The sequence below is a fragment of the Penicillium paradoxum genome, assembly GCF_028828445.1.
Source record: "Penicillium paradoxum strain IBT 22861 chromosome Unknown utg000005l_segment0_segment0, whole genome shotgun sequence".
Lineage (NCBI taxonomy): Eukaryota > Fungi > Ascomycota > Eurotiomycetes > Eurotiales > Aspergillaceae > Penicillium > Penicillium paradoxum.
Genome location: NW_026643183.1, coordinates 1,884,425 through 1,897,326, shown reverse-complemented (window position 1 = coordinate 1,897,326; position 12,902 = coordinate 1,884,425). Strand labels below are relative to the sequence as shown.

General features: G+C 49.4%; 5 protein-coding genes across 5 annotated transcripts; 2 read left to right on the top strand and 3 right to left on the bottom strand.

Annotated features, from left to right (window-relative positions):
• Positions 1-461: 461 nt before the first annotated feature.
• N7457_005751 (uncharacterized protein) lies at positions 462-2,216 on the top strand (the record flags this gene model as incomplete). The annotated part of the gene is made up of 4 exons (XM_057176795.1): positions 462-687; positions 745-922; positions 986-1,482; positions 1,552-2,216. The coding sequence occupies 4 exons, from the start codon at positions 462-464 to the stop codon at positions 2,214-2,216; spliced, it is 1,566 nt and encodes a 521-aa protein (XP_057031097.1).
• Positions 2,217-2,640: 424 nt separating this feature from the next.
• N7457_005750 (uncharacterized protein) lies at positions 2,641-5,008 on the bottom strand (the record flags this gene model as incomplete). Its single annotated transcript, XM_057176794.1, has 2 exons — positions 2,641-3,731; positions 3,793-5,008. The coding sequence occupies 2 exons, from the start codon at positions 5,006-5,008 to the stop codon at positions 2,641-2,643; spliced, it is 2,307 nt and encodes a 768-aa protein (XP_057031096.1).
• A 769-nt stretch (positions 5,009-5,777) lies between these two features.
• Positions 5,778-7,109, bottom strand: N7457_005749 (uncharacterized protein; the record flags this gene model as incomplete). The annotated part of the gene is made up of 1 exon (XM_057176793.1): positions 5,778-7,109. The coding sequence occupies one exon, from the start codon at positions 7,107-7,109 to the stop codon at positions 5,778-5,780; it is 1,332 nt and encodes a 443-aa protein (XP_057031095.1).
• A 1,353-nt stretch (positions 7,110-8,462) lies between these two features.
• Positions 8,463-10,365, top strand: N7457_005748 (uncharacterized protein; the record flags this gene model as incomplete). Its single annotated transcript, XM_057176792.1, has 5 exons — positions 8,463-9,413; positions 9,466-9,520; positions 9,585-9,768; positions 9,826-9,966; positions 10,026-10,365. The coding sequence occupies 5 exons, from the start codon at positions 8,463-8,465 to the stop codon at positions 10,363-10,365; spliced, it is 1,671 nt and encodes a 556-aa protein (XP_057031094.1).
• Positions 10,366-10,606: 241 nt separating this feature from the next.
• Positions 10,607-12,888, bottom strand: N7457_005747 (fungal specific transcription factor domain-containing protein; the record flags this gene model as incomplete). The annotated part of the gene is made up of 3 exons (XM_057176791.1): positions 10,607-11,206; positions 11,284-12,454; positions 12,821-12,888. The coding sequence occupies 3 exons, from the start codon at positions 12,886-12,888 to the stop codon at positions 10,607-10,609; spliced, it is 1,839 nt and encodes a 612-aa protein (XP_057031093.1).
• Between the last annotated feature and the right edge of the window lie 14 nt (positions 12,889-12,902).

Genomic DNA, 12,902 nt, shown 5'->3' with positions numbered 1-12,902 from the left:
GGCGCAAATGCCTATTTGCTTTCCTCCTCGCCCGAGAGTTTGGTCTCGTTTCGGAATTTTCTTCCAAAATATGCTATCGGCAAGCCAACTGTCAGACCTGGGCCTCAAACTGCAATATTGTTCAAATAATCAACACTCAGACTATCATCAACAAACCCTTGCTGCATTTACGCATTACGTCCAATGGGATCATCACTGTTGTCTCGGGATAGCTGTAGGAACCTCGGAATTGACCATTTTTCGGAATTACCAGAGCATACTACAGCGTTTCTTCACACAATTGCTGCCAAACAAAGAAAATGCGGGGATGCGGGGTAATGCGAGCCCACAGCAAGATCTAATAAGGTTTAATCTGTATAGACTGATATCAAGTGGCTCCATAAAAGGATCATGTCCCTCGATAGCCCGGGTGTATTGCCGTTTGAAGACTCCAAAGATTCGATATTCTCTTATCTTACAGCATGGGCACTCCAATAGCTGATTGCAATGTCTCCCATGATATCTTTCGAGGCCAAAATCATGTCAATGCTTATAGCGTTTTCGTCATTGTCTTCATTACACTCAGCTCAGCAGCATATGGCTACGCGGCTGCGAATATCGCTACGACTCTCACCCAGCCATCCTTTCAGAATTATATGGGGCTATTAACAAACCCAAATGCCAGTGCAATAACAGGAACAATCAATGGTAAGTTACAATGAAATGGCCGGGGAATGCAAATCACCGAAATCTAACATAGCGAAGGCATCTACCAAGCAGGCGCCGTCTTTGGAGCCTTATTGGCAGGATGGATGAGCGATAGATTCGGCCGCAAGGTCACTGCTGCAGTGGGAAATGCAGTTATTCTTGTATCTGGGGCTTTGCTGACAGGCTCCGTCAATCCGGCCATGTTTATCGTCTTCCGATTTTTCAACGGACTAGGGTACGCATCGGATTTCCAAACACAAGAACATCTCACGTTGTAGGACTGATCGAATGAATGTAGTTCATTCCTTATCCAAAACAGTGTTCCAGTTTGGATCGCCGAACTTGCACCACCTCGAATCCGTGGTGCTGTTGCCGATGCCCACGCTCTGCTGATGTTGTTCGGATATTGTGTTGCCAGTTTTGTTGGGCTAGGGTTTTATTTTGTTCCGGGAGAGAACCAATGGAGGGGAATTGTAGGCATCCAAATGGTTCTTCCTTCCATTATTCTGTGTGGGATTTACTGGATGCCCGAGTCGCCTCGCTATTTGCTTTCTCGCGATCGGACAGAGCAGGCATGGGACATTGTCAAGCGACTCCATGCTACTAAAAATGACCCGGGAAGTGACGAATTTGCCGCGAGGGAGTATTATCAGATGAGGAAGCAGATCGAGCTGGATTGTCGCTTTCGCACCTCGTACTGGGGGATCTTCACGAACCCTTCACTACGCAAGCGTGCTCTCATGACTATCTTCTTGGAGTTTAGCATCTATAGTTGTGGGGTTTTGGTTATTTTGAGTGAGTCCGGGAGTCTCCAGCCTATGGGCTTACATCCGTTTAATACATCGCCGCTAATACAACCTCCAGACTATGGCTCCGTCGTGTGGGCAAGCCTTGGGTTCGACACCGTTCAAATCCTTGGCTTCCAAGCCGGATTCCAATCAATTGGATTTGTCACCAATGCTCTTTCCATGCTATGGGTTGATCGTGTGCCCCGGCATTGGTTTATTTCTCTCGGCCTCGGGGCTTGTGCTATTCTGATGGCCATAGAAGCCGGCTTACAGCGATTCTACCTCGGGGGCACAAACCGTGGGGGGTTGATTGCTTGCGCTACGATAATCATGATCTTTCAAGCCACTTTCTGTGCATTCCTAGACGGGCCGACCTACTTCTACATCACCGAGATTTGGCCCAGCTATGCGCGTTCGCAGGGTCTGGCTCTCGCTATGTGCACGTTTGCGCTCACTAATTTGATGTGGCTGGAAGCAGCGCCGTATGCTTTTGAGGCCATTGGTTGGAAGTTCTACACAATTTTCATTATTGTGCCTGCTATTGCGTCGGTGGTTGTTATGTCCGCTTATCATGATACTAGACATAAGCCCTTGGAGGAGATTGCGGCTTTGTTTGGGGATGCCGATCAAGTTGTGGTTTATCAACAGGAATTGGACGGGAAAGGTATCCCATTGGAAGAGCTTGGTTCTAGCTCTGGGAAAGAAGTTGCAGGGGTTCAGCAGATTGAGAATGTGGCGTAAATAGCCCAAGTATGTCAGGCGTGACGCCGGTCACATACATTTTATGCGTCCTAGTAGCTAGCTTCGGATAGAACAGGTCGATCATGTCTCGTGGACTACTAGGTAGGAGAAAGAAGGAGAAAGTTCTTATTCTCTGACTCGCACGCTCCTACTTGCAATAGAAGCCGGAAAGGATGGAACTTGCCTATGATGAAGCTCCTAAGCCTGTAATACGAGGTCTCGAATTTCCATGCTGGCCGATGAATATAAGATCAGATATTCACGCCAGGGACGGGCATTGAGGGAACTTGAACTCTACGATATGGATGCAGCTAGATTGTGTTGAATTTATTTGATTCGTATCCTCAACCACACCACAAAACTGCGGTTCACGCTTGGAGAAACTGACTATGCATGGCCCAATCCCGTTTTGATATGGTCTTGGTTAACCAACAATCCATTCGCGTTTTTGCTGGTCATCCCAAGTGACTGGCACCAGGTAGCCTTTCTCGGGCAAGTTTCCAAAGTGAGAAAGAGACCGGATGTGTGCAAGGGCGTTGTATTGTGCATAATGGACGGCATCCTCCGTCGCTTGCAGTGACACCACTACGCAGGCCCTTCTTAGTCCAGGCTTAAGATCTTCTGTCCCGCGCACAATAACCCCATAGGTGGCGTCTGGCTCGAAATTAGCAGTGCTTTGAGTCTCCACCAGACAGACAGTGGGCGGGTTGTCGCCTTCAATGTTGTTATCGCCGATCCACTGTTCCCAAGCCTGTTGGCCCTGGTCCTGCTCAAAGAGGCTGAGGTCAAACACTCCACGAGATTGGAACAGCCATGATGGAGAAAGTGTGATCTGGAGTCCCTGGGGTGTGATATTACCAGGTCCACTCGAGAGATAGGTGATTTCTTCGTCAAATTGGCACACCTTCAATGCCCAGCGCATTCCATCATCCTCAAACCGTGGACCCGGATGGAACAAGATGTCTTGAGGAAATTGGTCAAGCATGCCGTAGTACTTCCGCATGCGTTCATCAGATCCCTTGGCTTCGAGAATTTCCTTCACGTCAAAATTGAGGATGCCTGCTAGAATGATAGGGCGATCGCCTGCCTTGCTGGTAGCTCGCAAGGCTACATTGTACCAGTTCCAGGCAATTATCTGATCCTTTGAAAGCCCTCCTCCAACAAAAGGACTACCAACAAAGTCGACGAAGCGTTCAAATTTGGATGAATAGTCAATGGTATGCGTGAAGAAAGTAAACCAAACCGAACTGGCAAAAGTAGTCATTCTCTCCTGCATTATGGGGAGTTTGTCTCCATCAAGCTTGGTTAGGAGCTCCTGGGCGATAGTCGAAATGTTGACTACCCTGTCAGCGAAGAGCACGTATAGCCGACTCTTAGCGGCCAGTCCTTCTTGAAGCGTCCATAAGCGCCGAATCCAGCCCGAACAGTACAGCACTCTGAGGAGAAGTCCCAACTGGCTTGCAGAGTTGGCGTTTACATTTCTCATCTCTGAATCGATGATTACCGTCCGGTAAGCTATAAATCGGTTAGATCACGATCAAAGAACACTCGGGAATCTGCTGACAGCCTCACTGACCATCTACGTATACTTCACGAATTCGCTGGATTGCCAGACTCCGTACATCACGCTGATGTGGAATACACAAGGTATCGATCCAAAGCAGCACTGAATCGTCTCTACGCAGAGCTCGGTTGCCCGCGAAATGGCTAAGTCGAGATGCGCTCGTATGTAGTAGTCCAAATGGGCCTTCATAGCGAGGGACATATTCATCCCCAGTAAGCACACGCTTTGCCTCCTTGTAAAGGACGCCTATTTGGCAGTGCGGGAGGGTGTTACCCTCGGTGTTGCCCAATCCATCAGACCACACATGCGAGATAGACAAGTATTGCTTGCCAGAACGCTTTCTCGTGATCTCAATCTTGAATTTCTGGTCGCCAGACTCGTCCTCACCATCAGGCGTGATCATCAGAAGGGGAACTCCTCCATCCTGGAGAATTTTGTGCAGTTGCTCGACATCTGCCTGGAGATGCGGACAGGTGCAGTCTTCTTGCACATGTCGAGTCACATAGTCGCTCTCATCGACATTGTTCGCCACGCATTCTGACTTTCTGCACGACTCGTGCAATTTGGTATTCCACTTGGGCTTGACACGCATCAACTGAAGCAAATACGCTGGAGTATCCACTCCGCCGCCGCTCATGCGGCACTTCTCTATCTCCCAAGGACACCATCCCTCCGCGACCATTCGCTTGGTGTCAGATAGGGTGCTCAGCAGCCACATCTTAACACGAGGAGTTTGGGTCTGAGGGCCGTCTCGCTTGACTGCGACGTGCCAGAGAACATAGCAGACTAGCCGAATGGCCAATGTCATATCATCCGACAGATAGCAATCGGCGTATCTGGAAAGTTCCTCGCTGACTTTCTTGACAATTTCAATGGCTCGCTGTCCATATTTCTTCTTCTTCCACTCCTTGGCATTGTCGACATATTTATGGAGATGTTTGGTCGTCAGGTACTGCTGAGGGTCATCTTCCAAGTGCATGATGAACTCAGACTGGTCCAGCTGGTCCCCGAACACATAATGGAGCATGCCGAAATAGAGCCAGCACTCGATTCCAGGATGGAACTCCTGCGGGGTTCCACGTGGAGGAAACATCTCTTCTTCGGTTTCTGATTTCCAGCCACAGCGAGTCGGGAACTGGCCCCAATCACCTCCATCATAGAGCGGACCGTTGTACTTGATCCGAAGCGGCTTTGGAGGTTCATCCGGAAAGAACAAATGCTCCGCCATAGTGATGGTATATTCAATAAGGGACTCTGAGAGTTGCACTTTTTGCGTCAGATAATCCCCCACTTCAGCTTCAAGAATGCCATGACATAGCGAAGCTGATTGCCCCTCCAGGGCTAAAACAAGTGCTTACTCAGTTCCTATTTAGTACCGAGGGCTTGCCCCGTTCTGGTTAAGATTGGCCCTCCATTGGCTAACTCTTCCGTTCTTCGAGTGTTGATTGGTCAATTATAGTGCCAAGAATAGCTCTCATTTCCTCGCCATCTCGTTTGTTATTCTTGCCATTCAGCCTCGACCTTTGTCATGATTCGATCCTTAATTGGGCTGATGAATCGGCCATCAGAGGACCGAGAGTTCTCATAGACAAACCGGGATCACGCACAGAGAATAGAGTGGTCAGACGAGGATTGCGATTCTGAGGTGAACAAGTCTATAAATTTCTGCTTACATATTATGGCAAATGTCAGCCAAGATAAAAGGACTAGTTTGTCGTTCGATTGTATGATTTATATGTCGTCGGACCTTATTATCTGAGCACAATGGAATCCCGGGGAAAGAGACGCAGTTGGATATAGTTATTCGGAGTATGAATAGTAGTCTGGAGATAGAAAACAAAGCTCTAGGGCATAACACAAATATAGGCCATCCACTCCTTGACCTTTGAATCAAAGTAAATAAGTATAAAATCATTATACGACAACAAGGGATTGCCCCTGGTGGGATAGAACCCGATGATACATCGCCATATACTGCAGTACCGATATACCAATTTTCAGCCAGATTGCGTCCTGCGCATCTGCTTGTTAAACTCTTTTGTTTTAGCCGCCCGTAGGAGCTCGCGTCGAATTTCCGGTTCATCGGTGGACCACCATTTTTCCTCCCACGGCAGTAGCCGGCCTCCAGGGAAGAATTCTGGGAGCAGAGCTCGGCCAGCCCCCTTGAAGTCCAATTCGAGCTCCATCAGCGTATGCATGAGCTTGAATTCAGCGAACACCATTGGTGTCGAGCTTGCTTCATCCCCTGAACTCGGCCGCATAGCCGGTCGAATCGGTACTCCCAACATTGCCGGCTGACGTGGAGCCCCGGCCGCGATGAGATTTTGCAGGATGCCAATACCACCCACCGCAAGAAGATACCACCCATGGTCTTGGATCCCCATGCTGGCAAGAAGAAGCATGAGCCACAGTACCGCTAACACGAACGTAAGCATACGCGTGGTGTTGCCGGAGTTCATCAACCGCATCCATGGGTGCTTCCGCTTCGGGCCTTCCTCGTCATTGGACCACTGTCCGCCAGCCATATCTTCCAGATCCAACCCGCCCTTTGCTCCCCGCACCACCACCACATGCCGCGTGCCATTACCAAGCGTTAACGCAACGTCCTTGCGACCTTCCAAGGTTCGACAGGCCCATTTCTCCTTCCGCCACTGCGGCAGGGCACCAGACGCGTAGGCAAGGAGGCTCCCACCTACCGTCACCAGGAAGATACTCCAGTCTTTGTATAGGCCGAACGGTATCGCACTGATGGCTATCTGAAGCACTGTCACGACAATGCCCAGCCAGTACACCCAGTCATGGCCAGGTTTCGCGACACGGTGGGGCCCATCCAGTGCCCACTCGTAAACCGCAACGCACAGGCGCGCCTGGTGGGGGCTCACGAATTTGCGGGGCTTAACGTCTGTCTCTGCAACCGCCGTACCCTTCAGCACCTCTGGGTCCGTCATTCCGGCTTCCTCATCCTGATATAAGACCGGGTGATTTTGCAGTAGCTGGTCCACTTCTGGTGGCATCCAGTATTCGTAGTTCTGAAATACCCGGCCCAAAGCCCAGGAGCGGTTGAAGCGCATATACCCATTGCTGAGGTTGATTACGCGGAGCGAAAAGTCCGAGCTCGAGGGCATCAGGCTGTCCTCGCCTTGCGCACTGAGAACCGCCGAGATAGCGTACGATGCCCAACCGAAGGAGAAGGTGACAGGGGTGATAGTGCCACCGGAGAGGGCTGCCAGCGCGAGGAGGATTACATCGCCGCCAATAATCATAAGAATCGTAAACAAGTCTGATGGATTGACAAACTGTTCGCGGAAGCTCGCTGCTGTTTCATCCATGCTTGTAGCGGTGGAAGATTTGAAGGCTACGGCCTCGGTCACCACTTAAATATTAACCGTGCGAAGGAGGACTTTCTTATGGCTAGGGCCCCGGGGCTGAACTTCGCTTACATTAGCCAACTGCGCCCCCGCGCTAGCAAATTAGAATCAAAGCAAAATTGTGTCAACGGCTGAAATACGAGGGTATCCACAATTCAGCTTCTCGGCATGAATTGGATCATGATCGAACACAATTCCCAGCCCTATGGAGTAGTGTTCACCGAAAGGGAACTGGTGAGATTGAATTTGGCGTAACCATGGAACTGATGGACCCTCCTGTGGGGCCTCCCGAGGGCCGGGGAGCATAGGGCTGTGACGATGTACCTACACCTGATATGTCTCCTACATGTATGTACGCAATACTCCGTACATAAATCTGTGCTAATGTACCGGGGAGCCTGTCACTAAATCTCACATGCTCGCACTGCTCTCTCTCTTTTTGATAGTTATTATTCCGCAAAGAGCATATAGCCTCGAGCCTTCCTCTCTGCACGAGGTACGGAGTACATGCCTTCTGTAGGTATTCATTATTAAATTCTCTATTTAATATAAGCAGCGTCTGCGGTGAGACGTAAATTAAACCCTTCATGGATTGATTTTCTTTACATTTTCTTTTGTCTTGTCTGCACTGCCGGTTTGTGGCCTTACCTTTCAGGTGGAGAGTCCTCGAGGTTGCGTAGAAGCTTCGTGGGAGTCTCATATACTCCGCGAGGACTCATCCACATTAACGATGTTCATCGTAGTCTGCCTCCTATGGGCAATTTTGTTATCTCTGGCTACTTCATGATCTATCACAGGTGCTCTATCAGAATCAAAGCATATATTTGAGAGCTAAGGAGCGAAATACTTGATACTATCGGGTTAGGCGAGAAGGTCCCGTGTATGCGATTCTCCGCGAGCCACTCTAGACTTCACATCACAAGAAGTTACTAGATCCCGAAAGCAGTCAGAGCGTCAATGGTCATTTTTTGCCTCTTGTTTATTCTCGTTCTCCTTTCCCCGCATCATCAACCGGTAGAACCTGAATTTGAGGACCAGCCATCTCCAGTTGAATTCCGCGGAACGAGAGGAATCTCGGAATTCACCGACCTATGCACATCTTTCTCACATCGTCCATCTCATCGGTTCTAGGCTCAGATTCCAGGAATATCCGATCCGCTGTCAATTTTTCCTGTTGTTCCGAAAATAGAGATGCCGGTGATAGGCTGCTAATCCGGCGCGGAAGCCCAGCAACGGGCGATTGATACAGCCCATATATTCGGGATCCTGTGTTCCCATTGCAATGGCTAGTTTAGCCTGGCAATTTCTCAAATCATGTCTCACATATTCCGCTCCAAGACTCGCGTACGAATCCCAACCAATCTCAGTGTCACGGAGGCGACGTTGCTAGACAACTCCATCCCGATCCCTTCGGACAAAATCATATTCGAAGAAGCCGTCAGCGGGAGAACTATTACACATGGCGAATTTCTCACTCTGGTCAAGCTTGGAGCTGCCTGGCTACGGCAAAAACTTTCACTGCAGCCCGGGCAAGTCGTGAGCGTGATATCCTCCAGCTGTATCGACTATATCATCGCCGTACACTCGATATGGTGGGCTGGTGGTATCGTGTCTCTGATCAACGATGCTCTGTCACCCACCGAGATTGCATATGGCATCCAGCTTGTCAAACCAGCCTATATTGTTGTCGGCAGCTCGGCTTCTGTCAAGCTTGCTAAGAGCCTTGGTCTGAGCGGCTCGGCGAGCGCAAGCATCAAAGTTGTCGCATTGGGCGAATCTCATCCACAGTGGCCAAGTTGGCCAACACTGGGCACAGCCCAAGGAAACATACAGGAGATTGAAGCTTATTCTTTTGCAAATGGCGACAACCGACAGGTTCCTGCGGCGATCATGTTATCTAGCGGAACAACTGGTCACCCCAAGGCTGTTGTTCTCTCCCACTACAACCTCATTGCAGTGAACTACCAATTGCGAGCGGACAATCCCGACAACTGGAGGAGTGATATGCGTGAGGTTTTCTTCCCACCCTTATCTCATGTCTACGCGCTATATGTAGCTATGACCGGGGCTCCTTGGCTGGGCTACTATGTCTGTCTGATGCCGCGGTTCGAATTGGAACGTTTCTGTCGCCTTCTTTCTGAGAGAAAGGCAACATTGGCTAGATTAGTGCCTCCGGTCGCGAAGATGCTTGCTGAGAGCCCTATTACCCGGCGATACAAATATCCAGCGTTGGAATATTTCACTTGCTCGGCCGCTCCTTTGAGTGTAGGTCCTTTGCTGCGATAAACCGCACTATCATGGGCTGACGAGCTTGCAGGAGAAAACCGCGACCGAGTTGAGAACAGTATTTCCCGGAGTCAAACTATGTCAGAGTAAGTGACCGTACAATTTTGTCTAGACTACATCACAAGACAAGAAGCGCTGACTAGGGTCCAGCATACGGGTGTACCGAAGCTTCCGGCGCATGTGTCCAATCCGGCACTCGCAACACAGACATGCCATTAAATGCGACAGGGAAACTCATTGCAAACGCAGAGATCAAGTTTATCGATGCGGCCGGCAATGATGTGGCCCAGGGTGAAACAGGCGAGATCACCTTGCGCGGCCCACATATCATGATGTAAGGGATTCATTTACATGCCTCAATGAATCAACTCTGACAACATCCATTTACTAGGGGCTATTTGGGAGATCCCAAAGCTACGAGAGAGCATATGCTGGATGGTGGTTGGTACAGAACGGGAGACCTTGGGCATTTAGATGCGCAAGGATATCTCTTCGTTAGTGGTCGAATCAAGGATATCATCAAGTCTAATGGGTAATGACTGTACTTGACTTTCCTCTTATCCAAGATCCAAACTAATAGCATTTCAACAGATTCCAAGTTTCCCCTTTAGAGCTTGAAGAGATACTTGTTCGTCATCCACTCGTCAAGGAGGCAGCTGTACACAGCGTGTGGAGTGAGCGCAATGCTACGGATCTACTACGCGCCTATATCGTGTCCGAGGAGCCACCAATGAAGGCCGTGCGGGATATGGAGAAGGCAGCACAATCGATAGCCGAGTTTGTGGCCCGCCAAGTAGCTGGTTATAAACAATTGAGAGGTGGAGTAGTATTTGTTGATTCTTTGCCTAAGAGTCCAACTGGAAAGCTGCTGAGGCGGCTTCTGAAGGACATAGAGAAGACCGGATCTGCTCCTCTTCAAGCAAAGCTATAGAGCCAATTCAATATCGAATCAATCAGTTCGCTCCAACGGGTATGTTCAGGCACTATAGCGCTCCAGTGGGATTTGACTACAAGGCGTTTTTTCATCAAATGGGGAAGAAGAGAATACAGCAGACAACACACCAAGTCATCACGACGGCTCCTATGCATCTGTACCTTAATGTATGTAATGCTCTTCCTTTTTTTCAATTCCATTCATCTAAATTTCGCCTATACATATCCCTACAAAGCACTCATGGCTTGGGCAATGTATTTTGTACCAAGCTATCCAAGCTCTCGTACCTTTGTTGCAAACAATCAAAAAGCCCATTTGGACGGGGAACTTTCTTGGTTGAGGTTGCGGCCTCATATTGCTTCCCTGTCTTCACCAGACCTTGTGTGTGGTTTAAATTCAGGCCATTTCGATCCTCGCCATTTTGTCGTGGCAGAGTTGCAGTTGTATGATGAGGTGCGTGGCCCCGAGTCGAGCCCGCATCGTTGTGGAAAAGCGCTGCATCAAGTGTCTCGAGTGCCTCCTTTGCAGATATGCAGCGTTCAGAAAGAGTGATCAGTATCTGATATGCTGAAACCACGGAAGCAGAGGCAGATTCCGTCCCACTTGTGTCGTTCGACTCGCCGACGATGTGCACCAAGTATAGTATGCATTGGACGAGAGTGATGCTGATTTGATGCCCAATTTGCACAAGCTCTTCATGACGTGCGCTCAAGCCTAATATTGCTTCAATTGTTTGCGCTGAGATGGCTGCACCACCGCTGTGAGAGCCTTTACGATCTAGACATGTGCAGTTCGATGCGGGATTTCGTCGAATCAGCAGTCGTAGTGTATTGATGCGCTGTGTATCATTCCCAGAGTCAGCAAACAGAAACCCCAAGCATTGAAATTTGAATGACTGATGTAGAGATATCTCACCATGAGGATAATCAGCTGTCGCTGCATCATGGCTGGTTCCTCCTCTTCTACACCTCGCTCCAGGCTTGATGGTCTTTTCCACGTAAATTTCGGTGACAGTTGTTGCTGGAATATGCGAATTTGAGCATCCAAAAGTTCTGCGTTTTGCCATTGACAGTCCGATTCCGAGATATTGGTAAGTAGATCACCCCAAATGCGACCCCACAGGCGACCCAGATGGGCTAGAACCTCCAAGTACATGGCATCTCGATTCAAACTTTTCTCTTCTGGTTCATCCTGCTCGTCAAACTGGCATGCGTGTGTGATATATGTCACACTAGAGAATCTTTCAGAATGGCCTTCCTGTGTCGGTCGCGGCGCGTCGATTTCCTCGTCTCTGACGAGGAAGGGTATTCCCCCAAGACAAGCGATATCGCGATCCAGTATGTAAATAGTCCACCACAAATTCCGGTCATAGGAGTCACTTCCTTGTCTAGGAAGTGGGGACTGTCGATGAAGTCGAAGCGTCATTGCTAGCCGGACCGTCACAGCGATAGACTGCTGAGCAAGATCCAAAAAGTTCATGTGCAGAAGATACGTGGTGATCAGAGTGTAGCATCGAAGAACTTCCAGGTTTGGGGGCGTAAATTCAAAGCTTTGGAGTAGGTTGCGTGCATGATTCCTGAAGACCAAAGAGCGATCAGCGCTGGAATGTGTCGTGCCTTTGCCGCCGATCCTGGCAATGGCAATTATGATGCACAGCAATGCTATAGTCGGGGCAGCGACATGGTCAATATCAATCTTTGAACCAGACAAGGGATATTGCAAGCACTCCAGTATCTCGTGTATGCGAGAGATGGTATTTGTAGGATGGATGGCGGGATATTGCTTTGCCGAGTTCTCAAAATAAGCACGTAGGGATTCTTCGATTTCACAAAAAGCAGGCAATTCGATCGAGTGAGTTTCTCCACGGTGCGCTTCTTCTCGGTCTGACCTTATGTCCTCGCTGCCTCTAAAGAGGGCCCGAGCGTCTAATATTCGCGACCGCAGAGATGTGCGATTGGGATCTGATCCGATAGATCTGTACAGACTGGGCCTCGTCGATGGGGCACTGAAAGGTGTGTTCACATATCCTGGCCTGTCGAAGGGTTCAGATTCTTGTACGTCACCAATACCGTCCAAGTTCGTTGACCTATTCCATAATTAGGCCTGTTCATCTTTGCTGAATGGGAAGGATATGGTTACGGTAGTGTGATATCGAGAGGTTCTGGGGTAGTAGGATCACCTCCTTTGTCCACTGTTATTGACCTTCGCGCCGGAGTACGTCGCTGTCCATTGGAATTCAACTTCCTTGGTCGCCGTTTCTCGGTGTTGTAGGTGCATATCAAGTCCCGACCTTGACAACTGAGGCAGGGATCATGACCAGAACACTGCCACCTGTGTCAACATGATTGGACTACTTTGTTGAGCCAGTCCATACCTTGCTTTTGCGACGCTGACACGCTCGACTGCAACATGGTCAATTGCTGTAGAATTTGCCAACTGGAGCTTCTCTTACCATGCACGGGAGATGTATTTGTCTCTCCGGTGTCGTTTGGGGGCACTGGGTTCTCCGTTCCCGTTCATGTTCGGCAAAGATG